General features: G+C 54.1%; 1 protein-coding gene across 2 annotated transcripts; it reads left to right on the forward strand.

Moving 5' to 3' along the window:
• Positions 1-954: 954 nt before the first annotated feature.
• Krt80 (keratin 80) lies at positions 955-22,388 on the forward strand. 2 transcript variants are annotated; one of them, XM_005067272.4, is made up of 9 exons: positions 965-1,505; positions 6,583-6,791; positions 11,240-11,300; positions 11,578-11,673; positions 18,416-18,580; positions 18,960-19,085; positions 19,591-19,811; positions 20,505-20,560; positions 20,672-22,388. In XM_005067272.4, exons 1-9 carry the CDS (start codon positions 1,206-1,208, stop codon positions 20,794-20,796), a joined length of 1,359 nt encoding a protein of 452 aa, XP_005067329.1. In that variant the 5' UTR covers positions 965-1,205; the 3' UTR covers positions 20,797-22,388. The 2 variants fall into 2 exon arrangements, with proteins under 2 accessions (XP_040609710.1, XP_005067329.1); XM_040753776.1 differs by lacking the exon at positions 20,505-20,560 and having other exon boundaries at positions 955-1,505.
• The last annotated feature ends 799 nt before the right edge of the window (positions 22,389-23,187 follow it).

A 23,187-nucleotide genomic window follows, 5' to 3' on the forward strand; every position in this document is an offset into this window, starting at 1 on the left:
GGCAGGGGCCCAAGGCAGGTTACGTGGTTCACCAAGCTTGCCCTCTGGAGACTTCGTCTGCCTCAGGTCTCCTCGGGGGCTGAGTCCCCTCGCTTTTTACAGTCACCCTCCTCTCTGTGCTCAAGGAGGCTGTGCCACTCCAGGAGGGTGGTGGTAAGAGGAGAGCATCCCTGGACATGGAGGAGCTGGACCTGGTCAAGCCCTGGGATGAGGGACTCTGTAACTCCTCAAAATTCCTCAGGCCCCTCGCTGACTTGTTTCTGCACCAGATGCCCCACAAAGAAGGTGTGTGAGTGGCCAGCAAGGAGAGAGTTGGGGGCGAAGGCAGGAGAAGGTTCTTGACACCCCCGAGGTAGAATGGCATCCAATAAGAAACCATCTCAGTCCCTCAGGGGACTCTGAACCCGGGCCAGCTACTTGAAGTAGATCTTCTATTCTAGACTTGTGACTAAAACTTTCAGCCCATTTCTCAGATAAGGGTAAAATCTGGCCACATAGATGAGGTTGTATCAGTAAGCCAAGGTGACTCTACAGTGTCCTGTTTCCAAAGACAAGAGCTCTGGGCTTGACCACAGGCTTCCTGCAGCCCTGAGTCAGTGGGGTGTGCACAGCCGACCCTCCATGAGGGAAGGAAGGGGACACTCTGAGGGATAGAAAATAAATAACAAAGGGGCTGTTTTCCAATGCCAACCTGGCACAGTGCCCAGGGCAGTCATCTTACCCTCAGAGCTCACGGCTACACTTGCCTCATCTTTTCCAGAAGTATGCAAGCCCAGATACGTCAGCCCTCAGGTATGCAGAGATCTGTGGCTGGCTACCTGCCTTTCTTTCCTGCTTCTTCCTGTGGAACTTTGCTTTCTTGGCACAGACCACCCTGCCTCACCCAGCCGGCCCAGCCTCAGGCCCCCTCCTCAGTCAGGGCCCGCTTATAGGGGACTGTGACAAGCCCCTTCAACGAGGCAGATCCCCTGTAGGGCAGACAGAAAGCTGTGGTACGGGGGAGGGGCAGGAACCCAATCATCTAACTAACAGGTTGGTCTGGCTTCGAAGAGCCCCACCCTCCTGCAGCTAATGAACACCATGCAGCAGGTGTTTGTGCCTCAGTCCCCAGCCGGCCCTGGCTGTGACAGGAGGCGACTGCCACCACTCCAAAGCTCCCTCGCTCACTGGTGAGCCCTCAGGCTCCCAGGCCCAGGGGGGCCACCATGGCCTACCGCTCCTGCGTCGTTGGCTTCAGCAGCCTCAGTGGCTGTGAGGTGACATCTGCGGGCAGACCCCAGCCTGGGACTTCAGGATGGGGCAGCTGTGGGCTCCCTGGGCCTGGCTTCAGCTCCCGAAGCCTCACAAGCTATAGGCCAGCTGGTATCATCCCCAAGGTGACTGTGAACTCCAGCCTGCTGGTGCCTCTGGACCTCAAGGTGGACCCAGCTGTCCAGCAGCAGAAGAACCAAGAGAAGGAGGAGATGAAGGTCCTCAATGACAAATTTGCCTCCCTGATTGGCAAGGTGAGCTGAGTGGGTTTGGGCACCAAAGCAGAAGAACCGCCAGGCCTTCCAGGTACCCTCGCTGGCAGTTCCCTGAGCATCGGTCATCACGCCCCACCCCTGCCCCTAGCCAATGGGGATGCAGCATGGTTAAACCAGCAGAGATGGGATAGGAAATCCTGGTACATCCAGGTGTCTGGAGCAAACTCCAGGATGGACTCTGAGGGGTATCTGGATAAGGACATGCCGCCTGGCTTGGGGAGAGGGGGTACTCCTGTAGTAGTCAAGGGAGTGTTTCTCATGGAAGTGTGGCCTGCTGGCCTCTTCCCAGGCAGGTGGATGGGAGATACTGCTAACATTGCCCTCCTGACCTGTCACTCAAACCTCTGGCCCTAAAGCCTCTCCCTCCAGGCTGCCTGCCCCGCTTGCCTTCCCCATTCATTCACAGAGCTGTTGTTGTTGCTAGCAGGTCCAGAGGGGTGTGTGGGGTCTGAAGGAGGCTGCCGTGGGGGAGGCCACATGAGTAAAGATTCAACTTTGACTTGTCAGGAGAAAGGAATGCAGGGAACTGTGTCACAGCCTGGCCAGCAGCCAACAGCTGGGCTATTTTGCACTCACCTAGGTGGAAGGGCCAGGCCCCCAGCAGCTTAGCCCCTACACCTCCTAGACTCACTGCAGCTAGCCTAGGGCTTCAGGAAGTCCTGTCAAGCTCCCAAACCTGTGCCCACTCAAGGACTCCGAGAAACCTCTTGTGAACAAGCCTCCCCGCCGGGCTTCCTCCTGTGCCCCAGCTGCAGGGACTATACCACATGCTGGCGTGTTAGGCACCACAGGGAACTCCACAGGCTTACCTCAGATTTCCTCAGCTGCAAAGAAAGACATTTTGTGACCATTGCACAGAGCTGCCTTCCTCACTTCCGAGGCAGCAGAGGTCCAGCCTCCCCCCCACCCCTTGCCAGTCCTCATCTGCCTCTTGGTTTCTGACTCTGCACACCTTAGAGTCCCAAGAGGTAGGAATACACACAGAGGTAAGAGAGAAAAGAGTTATCACGTGTGGCCCAGATGCCTGAACCCCACAGGAATTTAGCTAGTAGGCTGAGATCAGCACCAGCATTACCACCACAGCTGTTGTTTTCCCAGCTGTGTAGATGAAGCAATAGGACCAGAGAGGCCAGGTGCCTTGCCCACGGTCACACAGTCAACAAGCAATAGAGTTTAGATTTGATCTGAATTTGAGGTAGGAAAGGTGTCTTCCTCTCCCTGATGCATCTGACTACTTCAGAGTCTCCTCCTTGACACCTCAGGTGTCCAGAATGGGAGAGGGGCTATGCTGCCCTTCCCACAGCCTGCCTGCATAGAGGGAACCCATAGCCTGGGAGGTAGGCACTGCAGAGTCACCTCCTTGTCAAGCCTCGCTAATCCCTTAAAAGGAGTGCTTCGCTGAACTATGTAATTTGGCTTCTATGGGTGGCTTTTCTCCTTCGAACCATGCCAATGCTGATGTCACCCTGTGCCACTGCTGTGGGCCCCGGGTGGGAGCCATGGGTGTGGATCCAGGGAAGGAGTCCTCACAGTTGGGGTCCTGGGTCCAGGCCTTTGAAGTTCTTTAGCAGATCTGGGATCTGGAGCCTCCCAACCCTTCAGGTGGGGTGCATTTCACTGTAGGGTGCAGAGAACTGTGAGTTCCAGCCCTTTGGGGACCCTGGTTATTGGAGCCCTGTGCTAAGCAAAGGCTGTAGGGGTCCCAGAGAGATGAGCTGACACTTAAGGAAACATTAGTTCTGAGGAACCCTATTTCTGAGTTTAAATCCTGTACCCACCATCAGCCTGCTGTATAAACTTGGGAAAATAGCTGAACCTCTCTGGGACTCAGGGCACAACAGTATAATGAGCTTGTCAATCAAACAGGATGATTTCTGAGAAGTAGCTAGAACAATCTAGTAGATAGTACAAGCTTTCTGATCCTTTGCTAAGAAGTGTAGTAAATAATCCTGGTGCAGGAATCTCCCAGAACTAACCATCCTCTTCCAATAACACACACCCCAAGCCTGGAGAGCAGGGGGCTCTTGCAGAGCAGGGGTACAGCCCCCTTGTAGGGAGAGGTGCAGCCAGGCTTCAGAGAGAAGTGCCAGCAGGGGAGGTACAGGAGCCCAGAGCAGGGCTGAGGTTCTTTGGGAGAGAAGAGGGAGGAACACCCCACTCACCTCCCCCTTCAGGACCCACCGCCGCCCTTCAAAAACTGTGTGTGTAGAAGGGAAGGTCCCTCTAGAGGCTGGTGGAGAGGCCCTACTGCTGCCATGGTGTTTCCTTCATCTATGGTCTGTGTTTCCTTTCGAAAGTTGCCTCAGATTCCAGGCTCTGCTACAGTCAGCCTGTGTTCCTGCCAGTGGGAAGATTGAAGGGAGGGTTAACAGGGTAGGGGGATGGGGTCCCATCCACTGGGGGCTGCTGTAGAGGATCTCCAACGTGCAGACAGCCTAGGCAACGGTGCTGAGGAAGGACTACCAAAGCCAAGGGCCTAGGTGACACCTAGAGACGGGGCAGGCCATGCCAGCCCCAAAGGTCTCAGACATGCCTGCCCTGACAGCATCAGACACAGGCCAGTTTCCTGTGTGTCTCTGGAACTTGACATTCTCCCAGCGTATCAGGGATCCTTGTCAGTGTTTCCCTGCAGACTCAGTGGCTGGGCTCCTTCCAAGGTATGTCCCAGCTCCAGCCAAAACTCTAAAGACTGCTTGATGTCCCCATGAAACACATCTCACATCATAAGCCCTGGCCAGCCGGGCCCAGCTCCATTTAGCTTCCAGCATCAGTTTCCTCCACTGTAGAGTAAGAAAGCAGACAGACCAGGAACTTGCTCTGGGAGGGAGCCCCTTGCCACGCTGCCATTGTGACCCATAGGGCAAGCGGGGGGTACAGGCTAGAGACGGCACAGCCTTCTGGGGACAGCTGGGATCGCTGACCCTCCCTAGTCCTTTGTTCCCACAGGGAGGAGCCCAGCAGAAAGACCATAGCTAAAGATGAGTTTTCATCCCCACCCACTGAGACAAGAGACTCCTCAAGGCCAGTGGGAGACAGAGGTTGTCCTTGGTACCCTGAGAGCACAATGTCCTCCAACTGTGCCGGCTGGCCCAATTCACAGCATTCCCCACAGAAGAATGCTGAAGCGTTGGGGACTGATGTTAGACTAAGGGAAGAACTTCCTGGTAGGAAGGTTTTTCTGTTTTGCTCATGGGTGGAGGTAGGAGCCTTATGTCTCTCCTCTCGCCGCACCCTCAGTGTAAACATGGACTCCTGCTAGTCAAAACGGAGGGAAGGTGGGGTGAGCTAATACTCCCCCACACACGCTCCCTCACTCACACACAAAGCCAGGCAGAACCCTCCTGACCTCCAGTCCCACGGAACCTGTTTCTGCACAGGTTTAAGGCATCGTCACACAGAACTTCCCAGTGAGATGGGCGTGAGGCAGGGGAATGACTGCTCACCAGCGTCACACTCCATCCCTCTACCCAGTGCTCCTGCTCCCCTCCCTACCAGTAACAAAGGTGCCAAATGTTTGCTGCAGCCCTTTCAGGCTGTGGCCCTGGGAGTAAGGCCAGTACCCTCAGCACACCACCATCCGGTTAGCGCCGCATCCTCATGGCTAGAACGGCTTCCTGCTGCAGCCACTCAGGGCCCCCAGGCTGACAGGGAGGGAACATGAGGAGCTGGGATGAGAGATGGGGGCATCCTTGGGGGGGGGATGGGACTGGGAGCATGTGTGCCATGGAGGAAGGCACCACCCCCCCCACACACATTCCCAGAGGACAGGCAAGGTGTGAACAAAGCCAGGATGTCTTGATCTCGCTGGGATACACTCCGGTTGAAACTGAGGTTACAACAGAACTAAGCAGCTTTCTGGGGGCCTAGCTGTGGTCCAGAGGTTGTTGGTGTCTCTGTAAGAGTCCAACACAGGGTGGGGGTCAGAGCTTAGGGAAAACCCCAGAGTTCAGGGACCTCCCTGTCCCCATCGTCAAGGCCACCCTGACCCTGCCTGGAAGAACAGCCAACCTCAGAAGGGCCCTGAGCTCCAGGGTGGCAATGCCCCTGCCCACAGCAGACACATTACAGTGGTCTCATGATCTCCGTGCAGGTCTGGGGACACAGCTCAGTGGGCAGAGGGCTTGCCTATCGTGCATAAAGGCCCAGGTTAGATCCCTAGCACCACCTAAACCAGGAGCTGTAGTGTCAGCACTTGAAAGGTGGAGGTAGGAGAATCAGAAACCAAGGTCATCTTCAGCTATAGAGTGAGCTCAAAGCCAGCCTATAATACGCGAGACCTACGTGTCCCAAAACAAACAAACAAATGAAAACCCAGGTGCTAGGCCTGGCTCTGCTGCCTGGTGATTTTGTGACCTCCGGCAATTCGTACAGCTCTGTGGGCTGGGTGCCCCTCTCTTGAAACTAGGCTGATAGCAGTACTCACTCCATAGGGCGTTGCCTCAAAGGAGTTGAAACGAAAGCACTTGGAACCAGGCTGGTGCACAGTTGGCACCTCATCCACATTGGCAATTACCACTCTCCCAAGCTCATTCTCATGTTCTGACCCCCACCCCCCCACACACGCACACAGCAGGCAGTGTTAGCGACCTCAACTTCCAGCTGGGGAAACTGAGGCTCAAAGAATCTTCAAGTCTGGGCCGGTCGGGAGGGCTAGCACTAAAGTACCAAGTAAGCCCACCTTGCTGGGTTTCAAGGATAGATGAGACCAGGCTTGCCATGGAGGAGAGGCAGGAGGACCCTGATACCTCCCAAGCCCCTATTTCTGGGCTCTCCCAGACCTGACCTGTGACAGGCAGGCGGTCCGCACCCCTAGCCCCATCCCTCACTGCAGGCCCAGCCCAGGCTAGAAGCCTTCTTGGCCCCACCTCCATGCTGTCTTATCTCAGCATCTTCCACTCAACAGCCAAGAGCTGGAGGTGGCTTCGCATACTGAGTGGAGTCAGTGCCGGGGATGAGCTGCCCTGTCACGGGAAGTCCCACCTTGGGGCCCCCTAGCCTGCCCAGGGAACCCAATGTGGCGCCTGACGACCTACTCAGCGCCCTCCTGCTCTTGCAGGTACAAGCTCTGGAACAACGCAACCAGCTGTTGGAGACCCGCTGGAGCTTCCTACAAGGTCAGGGAACAGCAACCTTCGACCTCAGCCACCACTACGAGACATTCCAGGGCAGTCTGCAGGAGGAGCTGCGCAAGGTGAGCCAGGAGCGAGGACAGCTGGAGGCCAACCTGCTGCAGGTGCTAGAGAAAGTAGAGGAGTTTCGCATCAGGTAGGTCTCACGCACTGGGAACAGGGGGGGGGGGGACTAGGCTGGACTCGGGAATGCTCCCCAGCTGGAGAAAGGAAAGATGGAACGGGGAACGTGGGTCTTCTCCAGATACAATTCGTGAAGCTAGCACACGTGCCGTTGTCAATACTGCAGGCATGGAGATCAGCCTAGGGCAGAGACCCTCAGGATCTACCAAGATTTAGTTGCAGTGGCTTACAGCTAAGCCCTTGGGTGCTTGCACAACACAGGCCTGGCTCCAGCAGCCCCTCCTGAGCCTGCGAACATGCCGGCTCCTGTGCGCTGCCCTGGGACAGGATGTCTTGCCTCTAGCAAAACTGCAGAAGGGCCACGCTCTACAGTGTGCTCTGGGTGTTGATCTTGGTCTCCGGAAAGGAGGGAGAAGCACAGCAGTGCAGGCAGGGGACAGGCAGGGCTCATCTTCATCAATCCCCGTCTAAGGGGTGCTGTGGGCATAGAGGTAGCTGGGGGACCAGAAAGATGAGGAAAATATAGCCCCTGCCCGCACGATGGGACAGACGGATAAATGGCAAGCACCACCCAGTAGTCACAAGCACAGCCTAGGTACTGAAGTAGGAAATATTCATCCTCACCCTATGTCCTAGGCTTGTGACTTCAGGAAAACATAGGCTACTGACTGGCCTCTCTTTCCTCCTGAATAAATGGACATGGTGATTGGCACTAACCTCAGTCGCCAAGAGGGAAAAATTCAGAGTTTACGTTGGCACCTGGCAGTGACTTTCCTGTCCCCTAGAAGGTTGAAGTTGCCCAGCGTAGGCTGAACTGCTCTGGCTAGCCTAGGAAGGCAGAATGAGCACTTGGGAGGCTCAGAGTTGAGGTGTCCACTCTGTAGGCAAGCCTTTTAGGACGAAGAGGCTGAGGCTGAGCAGATAGCTTATATCCCTGAGTCCCCTCCTCACCCAGGATGGGACAAGGGGTAGGGAACCAAGCATGGCTGATCCTGGCCCTGCAGTGTGGCCCACACCCTGCCAATCAGAGGTAGAACCAGCTATTCTAGAAGCATCCAGACAGAGTAGAAGGTAGGACAGCTTGCCTGGGAACCCTAAGCTGGGGCTCACCTTGGAGGCCCCCTCCCCTCTAGAGCCCTGCCCTCTTAAGTCCTAGGACACCCACGTGAGCATCCAGTCACTTGGAACTGCCCAACACCTGTTCACCAGAAGCAGCAGCCCATTTCTTTGGTCCTTAATAGGACTGGGAGCCTCAGAGGAGGCACAAGGCAAGGCCCACTAAACAAAACTGCCACCCTCAGTGGCCACGGCAGAGCAGCATGGCATCCCCGGGAACCCACAGCTGAGTCCCTTTCAGGCACCGCTGATTGCTGTCACCTAGCCACTGACCCGCCTACTTCCTGTCTGTGTCAGGCTGCTCTCTCTTCTCAGGTGGGGTCTCACAGAGGGGCTTCAGAAGTGTTTGGTTTGCAGGCCAGAGCTGAAACTGGTGATGTGGGGTGGAGACCTGACAGGGAGAGGCTGAGCCTTGCCTCTGCAGGGTGATGAGCTCAGTCTTGCTCCCAGACATAAACAAGGTCAGGGGTGGAGTGGGGGATGGCAGTCGTGACAGTCTAAAAATGGCCTGAGAACAGGTTCGGGAGTGGGTGGCTGGCAGGCTGGTGGCAGATTGGAGGTGGGACAGGAGACAGGCATCACCTGAACCTTGCAGTGGGGATGGAGACTTCCAGAAACCTTAAGGCCCTGCTAGCCTATCTTCCTAGTTACTAAGAACAGAGCAGAGGCCCAGTGAGGGGAAGCAACAGGCCCAAGTTCCCACAGCAAGAGGCTCAGGGCCGGCAGAGCCACACAAGTTGATTGGTGAACAGAGATTTGTGGTTGGGGTGTGACTAGGGGCTGAGTCTAGCTAAGCATCAGACAGCAGGCTGTACACCCCTTGAGAAAGGGATCCTTCCAACTCACCCGAGAGCTGAGAATGGACAGCAGGAGATTCAGAAAGACTGGATACCTCCCCAGGCTGGAACCCAGTTCCAGGCCTCACACCTCTCACTGGACCATTAGCCTGGAGCTCAGGCATCAGCCCACCCGAAGCCACCTCTAGCAGGATAACTAGGCAGGCTCCCTCAAACTCTGGCTCTCCTGGTATCCTTCCCTACTGGGGGGCCATATGGGCTCCCCTCAAAGTCCTGGCATATGTGTCCCCCAGATTCCCAGTGGGTCTCTACTTGGTGGGTCTGCCCCTCATCCCCATGAAGACATCTTTCAGGAGGGTAGACAGCTCTGCAGGGCTCAGCCAGGCTCCTTATAAGCCTTAAGCAATTAAGAACTACCGGGGGCCAGGCAGTGGTGGTGCACACCTTTAATCCCATCACTCGGGAGGCAGAGGCAGGCAGATCTATGTGAATAATTCGGGACTGGCCTGGTCTTCAAGAGCTAGTTCCAGGTCAGCCCCCAAAGCCACAGAGAAACCCTGTCTCAAAAAACAAAACACAAAAAACAAACAAACAAAAACAGAACTCGTGGGATAGTGACAGAGACAGGAGACAGGATGATGTGGTCGTGCACAGGGGAGGCAGACAAGGAGACTGCCCAGAGATGAGAAGGGCACAAGGACTGCGCAGGGAGGGACCTGACACCCAGGGCTCCCACCAGACGCCTTCCCAAGGTTGGCGGGTTCTGCTACCCAGAGGAAAGTCAGACGCTGCTGACCAGCCACCTGTATTTAGGTAGCTGTAGGATGAGGGTCACCCTGGCTTCAGCCAAGACAAGGCTCTTCACTGGGGCTCTGAGAGTCCAATAGGAAACATGCCTGAGTCAGGCGACCTTGAAGGCTGGTAACAAAGCTCAGAGGGTCAGTCCCACTCGCCATAGGGCTTTCAGAGGCTTTATGTGGGAGGCCATGGCAGAGGTTCAAATGGTCACGAGTGTCAGACCTGCAGCAAACACTTGCAGCCCTCGTGACATTTCCATGGTCATGGCCAAAGAACACACACATGTAAGTGAGGTAACCAAGTCATGCAGCTACTCAGCAAGGGAGCTAGCATTTGAACTCCCTGCTCAGCCGGCACTCCTTAGAGGCCTCAGCACCTTTCACTGTTACATAGGACCCCAAGGTCCTCCCCAGCTGGAAGCTCTGAAGGTCACAGGAGAGGGTGTTAGGAGGCACAGGGGAAGGGAGACCATGGTACCTGTTGCACACACGTAAACATGTACACCCTGTAATCAGGACTCCTGAAGCATTTTTTTCTCCCTGATGCATGCCCCCTGTCCAGCACCCTGCCCAGAGACCCTCACAGATTCCTGGAACACAAGATAGCCCAAAAGCAGCCCATACCCAAGATGCCCTGTGAATACTGTCATTCCTAGGTCAGCTCCCCTCCAGAAAACATGTGGGTCCAGTTCGTTGACAGGGTCACTGTGACACTGGCCCTGCCTCGAGGTCAGGGACTGGGGCAGGCAGGTGCCTGTAATTAAGAGTCCTGAGTCAGGCGTTCCTGGAGAGGAGAGAAGACATTAACCCACTTCCATGTCCATCCACTTGGGCTGTCCTTGAGGGCTGGTGTAGGACACCTGAGGCTGGCAGATGCCATCCACGCTATGAAAGACCAGTGTCTTAACTAGGAGAGGATATGGTGAGGGACCAAAGGATCCTGCCCCCACCCAGCAGAGTCCTTTCTGCAAACCCAAGGCGAGCCTGACTCAAGAGAAAAGCAACATGAAAGAACGTTTTGGAGTGTGCCATAGACAGGCCATGAATTACTGTCATAACAGGGCAGGCTCCATCGGCCCCCACACAGCCTTCCACACGGGAAGCAAGGGAGGCTGGGAGAAGTGTGCACTGGAGACCTCTCTCCTGCCTCCTTTGGAGGTCACAGAATAAGATGGCATCCCACTCTCTGGTCACCAGCCGCAGGACAGAGTGAACCTGGGAAGAGGGGAGTGATCGGGGTGCTGAGAGAGGACAGAACACAGACGTGGCCCAGCTGGGCCTGTGATTCTGGGTGTCAGGAGGGAAAAGAAGCCACCACGAAAGGGGTGCACAGTCAGAGAGGCTTCCCAGAGGACTGTGCAGTAGAGCCAGGAAGTGGGGAGCCACTTCTGGGAGTTACAGGGGAGGGAGGGCGTGTCTTAGAAGACCTGAGATTGTGTCCGCCAAAGAAAGAGCAAAGGTTTCTTGTTTGATTTGGTTTGGTTTTGTTGTTTTTTAAGACAGGGCCTTGCTAGGTAGTCCCTGAATGACCTAAAACATGCAGTCCAGGTTGGCTTCAAGTCTATAGAATATTTCCTGTCTCTGCCTCCCGAGTACTAGAATTACAGGTGTATGCCACCACATTCAGAATGGCCACTTCTCTAGGTGACATAGAGCATGGAGAGGTCTAACAGAGACCTGGGCCCTCACAGAACAACACTTAACCAAATCCCAAGCTCCACAACATTGCTGAAGAACGCCTCTCCCCACAGGTATGAGGATGAGATCTCCAAGCGCACAGACCTAGAATTCACCTTTGTCCAGCTGAAGAAGGTAACCGCCCAATGCCTAGGGCCCTCCATCATGGCCCTCTGCCCTTGTCTCCAGCTTTGTCCCACTTTACTTGATGCCTAAGCAAAGCTCTAGGGCACCTGGGCTGCAGGACCAGTAGACAGAGAGAAAGGTCGAGCCCAGGCCTGCCTCTTTATCCAGGCTCAAAGGCACATTTCCTCTGGCTAACATCTCCCTTCCCAGAAGCTACCCCATCCAACTCCTGCCCTGAACCCTAGCTTTTTCAGTCTCCATCTCTCACCTCCACTCCCAACTCCAGGACCTGGATGCCGAGTGTCTCCGACGAACTGAACTGGAAACCAAGCTAAAAGGCCTGCAGAGCTTCGTCGAGCTGATGAGAGCCGTCTATGAGCAGGTGAGAGAACAGGTCTTTTGTTTGTTTATTTGTTTTTTTGTTGTTGTTGTTTTTTCTGTTTTTTCGAGACAGGGTTTCTCTGTGGCTTTGGAGGCTGTCCAGGAACCAGCTCTTGTAGACCAGGCTGGCCTCGAACTCACAGAGATCCGACTGCCTCTGCCTCCCAAGTGCTGGGATTACAGGCATGCGCCACCAACGCCTGGCTGAGAGAACAGGTCTTTATGGAGCCAAGTGCTCACTGCCTCTGGGGCAAGGAATACAAAGGGAGGTAATGGAATGTTTAACAGTCACTATTTCCAGCCAATGACGTCACTGAAACTTCTCAAGTGCCCTCCTCTCTGGGCGTCAATGGTCCTTACATTTCCCTTTGCCCCACATTCCCTGACACAGGGGCAAGGTCCCCAGATTCACTCTGTTTGAGAGAGCCATCTTCGTGTGTGCTAGAGTGCTGGCAAACGGGACCAAATGCATTGGCAAGGATCAGTGCCACCGGCCTTGAGTGCACACCCCACTTGCACTGAGCACCTTTAGGCCCTGTGGTCCACTCCACAGCACTGCTCCTAGCTCTCATGGGCATGCGCTTCACCCTCTCCCTCTCTTGGCTGAGACAAGGAAGACTCAGGATGGGCTTCAGCACAATTTAAAACGATATGGCAAATGCAGAGAGGAGCTTCCAGAACATACCCCCATCTATCTCCTAGGTCCTCTGCTGAGTCTGGGGAACAGTTATCCAGCAAGGGCCTGGCCTGGGTATCCTACCGTGGACTGGCTCTCTCCCTCTCTCCCTCTCTCCCTCTCTCCCTCTCTCTCTCTGTCTCTGTCTCTGTCTCTGTCTCTGTCTCTCTCTCTCTCTCCTTCCCTCTCTCTCTCCATATCACCTATCTCAGAAGTGAGGGATAGAATCTACCAAGGACTAGAGAACCATTGCTAGGATTGAGGGGTCCCAAAGCCTATATGCTACCAACAACTGGTACCAAGCCACAGCAATGAAGCCAAGGTTGGCACAGAGCCAGTCACTGCCACAGGGCAAACAGATTTCTGCAATGGGCCCCACAGATGTCTGAGCGCAGCTTCCCAGCCTGGCAGGGGAGATCGGGCCTCTCTTCCTGCAGGCTCAGCATCCCAGGACCCCTATGGGACTGATAGCCATTTGTGGCTATGGGATGGAGCCTAGCAGAGAGAAGCCCTGCCCTCAGGAGCAATCAGAAGGCAGACCCACAGCTGACCACACCAGCAGCACTGAAAAGCACCCTTCCTAGCTCCATAACGAGGCCATACCCTTTGGGCTGCCCAAGGCTCCATGCTTACAGATTGCTTACTCTGCCCAAGTTCCCTCTGGCTTGGTGTGAGCCAGGCAGGCATCAGGGGCCAGTGCTTCAGAATCTGTGCTCACCAATGCCTGGCAAACTCAGAGCTCTAAGCCAATGTGGAGGCCCTGGCGCTGAGGCCTAGGCAGAAGGAGGCTGGCCATTACCAACAGACCCAAGCATTGCCAGAGATAGGTCCTAGAGACTTTTTGAACCTTTCCCAGGAGCCATGCCCGTGAACTCCATTCAGATGGAGCATTCGCTCTTGGGCCCTGTTTTGACTCCTCCTTTTTATCATGTGCGTAAGGTTGTCCAAGCTGTCACCTCTCTGTGCCTCTTTTTCCACATCTCTAAGTTGAGGAGAATAACAGTAGCAGCCTGTGTGGATATGATGTGAACCAACCCATTCAAATGTCCATTGCGTCCCTACTAAGTGCCAGGTGTGTGTTGCCTCCTGAATGGGACAAGTGTCTCCTCTGAGGAGAGCACAACTCAGCCAATAAGTCAGCAAGTACCTCTAAACCAGGCCACAAGAGAGGGTGAGCAGCTCAGAGAGACAAAGACATCAGTGGTGTCATCAAGCTAAAGGGCAGAAGAGAGCATCAGAGCATGGCTGGGGATCTGAGGGGTGCAAGAAAGGTGAGTCCGAGAGAGAGAGAGAGAGAGAGAGAGAGAGAGAGAGAGAGAGAGAGAGAGAGGAGACAGAGAGAGAGAGAGAAGGAGGGAGGGAGGGAGGGGGAGGGAGAGGGAGGGAGGGAGAGAGGGAGGGAGGGAGAGAGAGAGAGAGGGAGAGAGGGAGGGAGAGGGAGAGAGAGAGAGAGAGAGAGAGAGAGAGAGAGAGGGAGGGAGGGAGAGAGAGAGTCTGGCCCTGTGGGAAGGCTGTATGATGCTCCACAGCAGGAGAGGAAATAGGGCAGGCTGGGAGCTAAGGGTTGGTGAGGATCGGTGACAGCACACACAGGGCCCTGGGCTCTGAGACAGATGTGCACAGGAGTCCCTTGACTTCTGTCTTAGTCACTGTTCTATTGCTATGAAGGGACACCATGACCAAGGAAACTCATAAGAGAAAGAATTTAACTAGGGGCTTGATTACAGTTTCAGAGGTTAGCTCGTTATCCTAATGGCAGGGAGCAGGGTAGCACATGGCACTAGAGAAGCAGCTGAGAGTTTTACGTCATAATCTTCAGGCAGAGAGAGAGAACCGGACCTGATAAGGACTTTTGAAACCTCAAAGCCCACCTCCAGTGACGCACTTCCTCCAACAGGGCCACACCTCCCAATCCTTCTCAAATAGTGCTACTCCCTGATGACTAAGCATTCAAATATATGAGCCTGTGAGGGCCATTCTCATTCACAGCACCACAGCACCCTTGGCCATCAGTCTCAAGACTCCTACAGATACCTAAATCATCTGATGCTCAGGACCTCACATAAAATGTCACATACATTGTTTGCATGTTTTAAAACAATAAGCTGGGCTGGGCTATAGCTTTTTGGTGGGGTGTTTCCCTAGCGTCAGGAGACTCTGGACTTGACCACTCCCACTGCCCTTCCCAAAAATGGAGATCAAATTATTTCAATAACTTATCTCCCTTAACCCTATATATCCAAAATATGAGTATTTTGCTTTGTAATCAGTATAAATATTAGTGAACTACTTTACTTTCCCTTTTCTTACTCAATGTTCAGAGTCAGGCATGGTAAGGCACACCTCTAATTCCCAACTCTCAGAAGAAGGAGGCAGAAAGAGCAAAGGTTCAAGACCCTCTTCTACACAGTGGGTTCCAGGCCAGAGAGAGCTGTCTCAAAAACAAAAGGAAACAAAATGCACACTCAGAAGGTTTAAAATCTGAAGCACATTTTACACTCACAATAGCTCATCTCGGGCAGATGAGGCACATCCCATGTGCTCCAAGGCCACGATAATGAGTGGCTCCCTTCCTGGACAGAGCAGGCATGAGCAAAGGGAAGTACAGGTCACACCTCTCTCTCATGACAGGAGAACACAGTGGATTGTGGATAGCCCACAGAGGGCTGGACACTCGAGTTTCAACTTTGGGTCTGATCAGAAAAGCCTGGAGGTATAGATCTATATCCTATTGATGTCCCAGTAAAAAGGGAGTCCCCTCCCCCTCTCCAGCAGCAAGGAACACATAGCTAGATACCTACAAGGCCCTTCCCAGATGGCTGGATGGTTCCCACTGACTAGATCTACAGTATGCATAGAGCATGCATACATCCAGCCTGAACACTGCCTGCCACACCCAGAAGCCATGGGCAGAGTGCTCATGAAAACTCTGTGGATTTGGGTAACAATCAATGAGTACAGATTTTAGAGCGCCCAGATTTAGCATCTAGCTCAGTAACTAGGGGAACCAGAGCAGGTTGCTTCAGTCTTCCCGTCTATAAAATATAAAGAAGAATACTGCCCTGTGCTGGCCTCTGAGTGTGTGTGTGTGTGTGTGTATACACACCCACGTGGGTATATGACTGTAGAGGTCAGATGATAACCTCTGGGAGAAACCTCACTTTTCACCTTGTTGAGCCACACCCGCTACTTTGTTGTTCAAATGCTCACTTGTGTGGTGAGGTGATGGTCTAGCTGGCCCTTCATCGTCCAGCGACAATTTTGTCTCTGTCTCCCATCTCCCATCCCTTAGAAGCAGGAGGACTCTGTCCAGCTTTACACGAGTTCTGGGGATTTGAACTCAGGTCCCCATGCTTGCCTAGCAAGTGCTTTGCTTACTTAGCCACTTCCCCAGCCAAAAATTATTTCTTTTTTTCTTTTTTTTTTTCTTTTTTTTTTTTTTTTTTTTTTTTTTTGGTTTTTTGAGACAGGGTTTCTCTGTGGCTTTGGAGGCTGTCCTGGAACTAGCTCTTGTAGACCAGGCTGGTCTCGAACTCACAGAGATCCGCCTGCCTCTGCCTCCCAAGTGCTGGGATTAAAGGCGTGCGCCACCAATGCCCGGCTCAGAAATTATTTCTTAATAGATCTTAAACCACTTAGGATAATGTCTGCCATGGAGCAAACATTTAAAAAGCGTTAACTGTTCTTAGTTCTGACCTGGTACCCACTTTACAGATGGCGGCTCAGATGGGTTTTAAAACTTTATCAGAGTTATCTAATGAATCCGAAGTGGTGGCATTCAGAATACAGTGACTTCGAGAGCAGTTTTATCAAGCAACACTCACCGCCCCCATGGGGAATACTGTGAGATAGATAGATATGCAGTAGCAGTCTCCTCCAACTCCAGCTCCCTAGGGAAACTCTAAACTGTGTTATGCTGCAATTCATGCCAACTTGGGGTGTCAGGGGCCCACCCCAAGGTGGCACCTCACCACACAAGTGAGCATTGTTATACCCTCGTTCCCGGAGGGGCCAGCGTGTCTGGACAGGCACGCAGCTGCTCTGAACACCACTTCCTGCTTCTGTTTATCTCACTCCTGCCTCGCCCGCTTTTTCCCAGCAAGGGTCTGAGGTGGTGCGGCCATGTTGGCTATCCCCTGGCCCCCAAAGGGTAAACCTGTCCTTTGTGGCATCTTTGGGCCATATCTCTAGACTTTTCTGGGCCAGATGCCAAGTCAGACCTGGGCTGGACGACATGGGGCTCAATCACAGATCCTTATTCACTAATTTCCACAGCCTGCCCAGAAGGGGATCCCCAGAACCACATCTCTAAACTGTCCTAGCAGGTGCCCAGTGTGCAGTGTTGGTGTGTCTGTGGTGACCACTGGCCTGATTCCAGTCAGGGGTCCAGGCTGCCTTTGCCCTAAAGATCAATCAAAGATACCCACAGCTACTGGTCCCTGAGTTTGGTCCTGCCAGCTCGAGAGGGCCTCCGGAATGCTTGCAGCACCCAAGGCTCCTTTTCTAAGCAGTGCTAGTGGGCGAGGCTGCAGACAAGCAAATGAGCAAGGCTCCCGCCACCGTCCATAAGGTCCATCTGACCCACCTTGGCTCTGAATCTTTGTGCCAGAATATAAGCAACCAGAAAGAAGTGCCAGCCCCCCCCACCACAACCTCTCTAGACATAAAGATGAATGGGGAGGAGTGTCCCAAAACTGACAAACCAAGGTCAGGGTGAGTGGCCCATGAGTAAACCAGCTAGCTGATCTAGGACCTAAGCAAGCTTCTAGATCCAAGTGCCAGCTCACGGAAGCCAGGGACAAACTGAAGGGCGTGTTGCACATCAGCACAGGATAAAATTCAGACCCTGAGGGGGCTATGCATTTTCAATAAGAAAAGCTGTAAAGAAAAAAACTGGAGTGGACAACTGAAGACTTCTAGTGATACGCACCACACACCAGTTTCCATCCCCTCATCCTGTTTGGATTCTGACTCTAGAGTTTCAAAAGGGAATGAGGCTGTCAGCAGCCGGAAACACGGGTAGGAGAGTGGTGACTGAAACAGAGACAGGGGTCTGCAAAATGCCAGAAGAGACGATGGTCCAGGCCCTACAGCCACAGAGTGAGCCACCGCCACCTCTGCCTGGCTCCCTGCCTGCCCCTCTGTGGCACGCTGACTCACTCTCTCTGAGGAGTGCTGGCAGCCACACTCACAGTCTGTTCCTCCTCCCATCCAAGGCCCCACAAAGCCTGGCTCATTGTTTAGCACCTCCAGAGGAAGCAGCCCAGGCTTGTGGCAACATTTTGCAGCCCCTGAGAGACCCCTGTTACCACTTGTCTCTCTATTTAGCCCTAAGCCTTCCCACGGGAAAGTCAGCGAGGACAGTAGAGAGTCAGCCTGGTGCTACAAAGACAGCTTTGTCCTTGGTGCTCCAAGGGTGACACCGAGCACAGTTAGGTAGACCCCTGCTCCGCCTGTGGTTGCCTCTGCCACTCCCCCCCCCTTGATCAGGGAAGGATAAACTATGAGGACAACCACTGTGACAACCACACCATGTTCCACTGTCAGGCCCGAAGTGCAAGGGAGGGATTGACTACTTCCAGTGGGTGCTGGGGACAGATGACTCTGTTAGCAGAGTTGCATCTGGGTCCAAAGATTTTCGAACCCATTTTCCCAAGGATTCGCCAGCCTCTAGCCCCACCCTGGCTAGCATCATTCTCCATTCTCTCTGGTCCAACATCTATTCAGTAAACGTGGATGTCCCATCAACAGATGTTGGGGCCCACAGCTCAAGGTGACCCTGCCAGGCCCTTGGGGCTCTCTATCCAATGGGGAAGCAGAGGGAAAGATACCATGGAGGGGCCTGTCCCCCAATCCACCTCAACACCAGCCAGGAGGAGGGGTTCTAGCCTGGGTATGAAAGCCAGAGCCAGCCCTGTCAGAGAGGGCAGTAAGCGCCACCTAACTTCCTGGGAAGTCGCAGTTGGGAGCAGTCTCCACCTCCTGAGGGGACAAAGGGACTGTGGGTGGCAGACAGACCTTGAGTCCTCCCCCACTAGTCCTGAGCCTCCTGCTTGTTGTGCTGCAGGAGTTGAAAGACCTTACCGCACAAGTGAAGGATGTGTCGGTGACCGTGGGCCTGGACAGCCGCTGCCACATTGACCTGAGTGGCATTGTGGAGGAGGTGAAGGCCCAGTATGATGCCATTGCTGCTCGAAGCCTGGAGGAGGCTGAGGCCTATTCACGGAGCCAGGTTAGGAACTGACTATGTAGGGAGGGGCAGGACTAGAAAGGAGGAGCCTGAGGCCTTCTGGCTCTGGGAGTAGTGGGGAGCATATGCAGGGAGGTTTGCAGCAGTCATTCCATGGGCAGCATGGGAATTGTGAGAGCCAGACCCTGCAGGGCTCCAGGAACAGCAGAGTGGGGGGTGCTTTCCTGGGGGGTCACAGTGTTGCCATCATACCAGTCAGGTGTGGACATGCATGGCTTGCCCAGGGCAGCCAGGAGGAAGCCACCAGGGGAACATGTAGGCCTGCAGAGGGAGGTGAGAATGGGCAGTAGGGATGAGGCTGGGAGAGATGGTGGGGGTGCATCAGACCACACTTCACCATCCCCCTTCCACACCCCTGCAGCTGGAGGAGCGAGCTGCCCGCTCAGCAGAGTTCGGGAGCAGCCTCCAAAGCAGCCGCTGTGAGATCGCAGACCTCAACGTGCGCATCCAGAAACTGCGGTCTCAGATCCTCTCCATCAAGAGCCATGTGAGAAAGCACCTGAAGGGCCTATGGGGACTTGGGGGCTATGAGACACTCACACTCAGTCACACTGAATACTCACAAGACCTGGCCAAGTGACCCTGGGCAGGTAGGTCTATCGTGCCTCTGGCCTCAAAGTTGAGAGGAACGTGGCCTGCTATGCTGGCTGTGGGGATCGTGTGAATTCTTCACAGAAACACTCTCTGTAAAGTTCCCAGAGCAACTGTGACATCAGAAAGTCCCCACCATGCACGGCCAGGCCCTCACCCCTTGCCCAAGCCTAATCAATCATACAGCAAGGCAGGAATGAGGCCTAAGTCTCCGTTTCCAGTAGGGACTCCTTTTGGTGGCTTGTGGGACTTCTCTACTCCTCAGGACTAAGTGAGCTCCCTCTTAGTGCAATTACCGCACCTGGAAATGGTGCTTCTTAGTTACCCAGGCTCAGCCCGCCGCCTCTCCCAACCATGGTCTCCTTCCTCCTTCCTCCCTCCCTCTGGCCTCCCGGCTGCAGTGCCTGAAACTGGAGGAGAACATCAAGGTTGCTGAGGAGCAAGGGGAGCTGGCCTTCCAGGACGCCAAGGACAAGCTGGCCCAGCTGGAGGCGGCCCTGCAGAAGGCCAAGCAGGACATGGCCCGGCAGCTGCGCGAGTACCAGGATCTCATGAACACCAAGCTGGCTCTGGACATCGAGATCGCCACCTACCGCAAGCTGGTAGAAGGGGAAGAAAGCCGGTGAGAGGTGGGGCGAGGGCAGGGCTGACCGGCAGCCACCCGGCAGGTCGGCCGTCCTACCTGACCCAGTCACTAGTTCTGCATGGCCTGCATGGCAGCAGGAAAGTGGGATAACGATAAGCAGGCTCACCTGTGTAGGGAAGCCATGCGAGTCCGACCAGTGAGATGGCTCAGTGCCTCCCAACCTGAGCTCCGGTCCTGGAGCTCACACGGGGGAAGGAGTGAACCAAATCCCACAGGTTGTCCTCAGAGTTCCACACACGTGTAATGGCATGCGCACACACACACGCACACACTTTTTTAAAGGTTCAAGGTGGATATTCTGTTTTGTTTTTTAAGTGCCCAGTCCTGTTCTCTATGTATGCACAACAAAGAAGGGGCTGGGGCTCCCAGAACTGACCCTGGGGCAGGGGGAGTACAGGCGCCCTGGCTTATCTGAAGTCCAGGTTTGGGTCTCATATACCAGTCTTCTCCCCGCCCTCACCCCGGGGAGCCAAAAGCGGGAGGCCATGGGTCCTCCACTCCCTAAGCTCTAGGAACTCTAGAGACAAGACAGGGCTCTAGCTAGTCAGGGTCACACCACAGGCAACCACAGGCCTGGGAATGACCCTGACTTGGCAAACCTCAGCTCCAAACTCTAATGGGGTTAAAGTCACAGGTTCCCTTCACACTCTACCATGACTCCCCCCTCAGGATGGACCTGCCTTCTGCCACCATGGTCAGTGCTGTGCAATCCCGGTGCAGGACCAGTAAGTCCCTGGAGACCCAAAACAGGGATGCATGGGTGTGGGGGATCGTGGCCCTAAAGGCATCATGGACATGGCCTCCAGCCCCTTCCCTCCCACTCTGTGTCTTTGCAGCTGCCTCCAAGTCCGGCCTCTCCAAGACCTCCTCCCGGAAGAAAAAGAACCGCAGAGGTCCTGTAATCAAAATCACCGAAATGTCAGAGAAGTACCTCTCCCAGGAGTCAGAGGCCTCAGAGTAAGACAGCGACCCCAGGACACTTCCACTGTAGCCGGAGGGACTTAAACTAAACTTCAGTAGCCTGGAGCCTCCAGGTTCGAGGGGAGATGCTGATCTGAGAGAGATGGGTTCCAGCTGAGGCTTCGTTTCTCTCGATGGTCCGTGAAGACAAGAGAGCATCGCCAGCTCCATTCCGTCTCACTCGCCACTCCCAACCTCCTGGCCACAGGTCGTCCTGGCTGGTAAAGGGGAACTTGGGGCCAGTCACATCCTTGACTCTCTGAATCACCTCTTCCCACACAGCTCTGACAAGGTGCTTGACTTTTGCCCAGCGCTTGCCCTGACCTCCTGCCTCAGCCTTGCCTCACCGCTGCCTCAGATTCTAGGCTGCCATCCTTACTCACTAGCCAGGCCCCAGCCTTCGCTGAAGGACACACTGGATTTTATCCCGTGGGGGCTGAGGACCCCTGGCTCTCCTGCCCTTAGGCTCCCCAGTATTGGGGGACAAGGAAAGGAAAGGCCTGGTATGTTAGTCAGAAGCCTAAGTCTTAAAGAGGCCCAGATACCTGCACCCACTGTCTTCTAGGGACTAAAATGTCAACCATAACTAGGCTCCAAAGCGTCCCTGGCCATGGCCAGCACCCTAGGAGCAGACTCCAGAGATGACAACCCGACACCGGGCCTTGCCTTCACCTCCCAGTCATTCTGGATTGTGCCACCGTCCTGTAACCTGAGCTCTGCCTCCAGACCAGGTCTCTCCACCTCAATGCTTGCTTTTGGTACAGCAGGCCCTAGAGCCTACCCTGCCAGAAATGCCCATTTCTCCCAAATCCCACTTCCTAGAGCCTCTGTTCTATCCCCAGATAGCCAATGATCTAGGACATTCCACCCAGTGGGCCAACTCTCCCTAGTTTCCTTCTTCCTTCTGTTCCTCCCTTCTTCCAAGCTTACTCCCCCTGCCTCTGGTTGACTGTGAGGAAGGCTAAGCCTGGGGAGATCTGGAAGGTTCTTAGCCCTGAGTTGGCCCAGGAAGCCCCAACAAGAACTAAACCCATTCTGTTCTGGACTTGGCAGAGATCTTCTTACCCTTGGCTCTCAGCTCTGGGACTTTCAGGGCACAACAGTGCCAGACTCCTTCTCTCCTCCCTTCTTCCCCTCTCGCCCATGTCCTGAACCCCTCGCCTCCTCTCCTACCTGTCTTCCACCCCTTCATCTCATTCTCCAAAACAAGGTGTTCAGCAAGGTCCCTCGCCCTCCAAGCCTGCAGGGGGCACTGATGGGCTACCAGCTTTCCCAGGCCAAGGAACCCAGCAATATACTCAACCCTGAGTCCCCAACGCGGGTGTTCACTGCTGCTTTCTCTGGGGCTACTTATCAGTTTCCAAGGGAACAAACCTTCAGTGGGGACATGAAATATAGAAAGTATATATTATTTTTTCATAACTTATGTGGCTTTTAACTTATTGCTTCCCTTCCTGTTTCTGCATGATCAATGCTGTGTGTACTATCAGGACTTTAGAGAACTCACTCCAGCCACCAACTTGACTGGCTGACTCGGGCAAGGAGTAAATAAAGTATTAAGGTTCATCTATGAATAAAGTTACTGGGCATTGATTTTTGTTTGTTGGTTGCGTGGTTGCTTGGTTTTGTTTTATATGTGTTGGAAACAGGATCTTATGTAGCCCAGGCTGGCATCAAACTCATGTAGCCAAGGATGACCATGAATTCCTAATTCTTCTGCCTTGGTCTTCCAAAGAGCCATAATTACAGACATATGCCACCATGCCTTGCTTTAGTATCTAATTTCATCTCCCTTCTTGGGGTGGTTTGGTCACTAGTCATCCCAGGCTGACCTTGGGATGACTCTCTAGCTGTGGGGAAGTGTTCCATGCAGGTACCAAACTGTAACTTCAAACCAAAGGGGCTTAGACTCAAAAGGACCCCCACCCTTTCTTGCTACTGGGACACTTGTCTTATGACAAGTGGATCCATGTTCCCAGTACCTACATGTCCAGGTACCATGAAGGCTGCCTCAGCAGACACAAACAGGGGGATTTCCCAGCTGGTGGCAGGGTTCCTTCTTCAATACTTCTACCGACCATGGGGTGGCCCAACCCAGGGGACATTTGGATGGAGCTGGCCTAACCCTGCCAAGTCAAATTCCAGATCACCCAAGGGCCAGTGAAATGGCTCAGTGGGCAAACAGACTTGTCACCAAGCCTCATGACCTGAATTCTATCCCCAGAACCTACAGAGGAGAAGGAGAGAACCAACTCCTACAAACCGTCCTCTGTCCTCTTCACAAATGCTATGGTACACGCACACACACCAGATAAATAAGTAAATGTTCTAAATGACCCTCTCCAAGCCCTGTGCTAAGAATCACAGACTATTGTCCCCTCTCTCTTCTGTC

Source organism: Mesocricetus auratus, unplaced genomic scaffold (assembly GCF_017639785.1).
Source record: "Mesocricetus auratus isolate SY011 unplaced genomic scaffold, BCM_Maur_2.0 Super-Scaffold_100010, whole genome shotgun sequence".
Taxonomy (NCBI): Eukaryota; Metazoa; Chordata; class Mammalia; order Rodentia; family Cricetidae; genus Mesocricetus; species Mesocricetus auratus.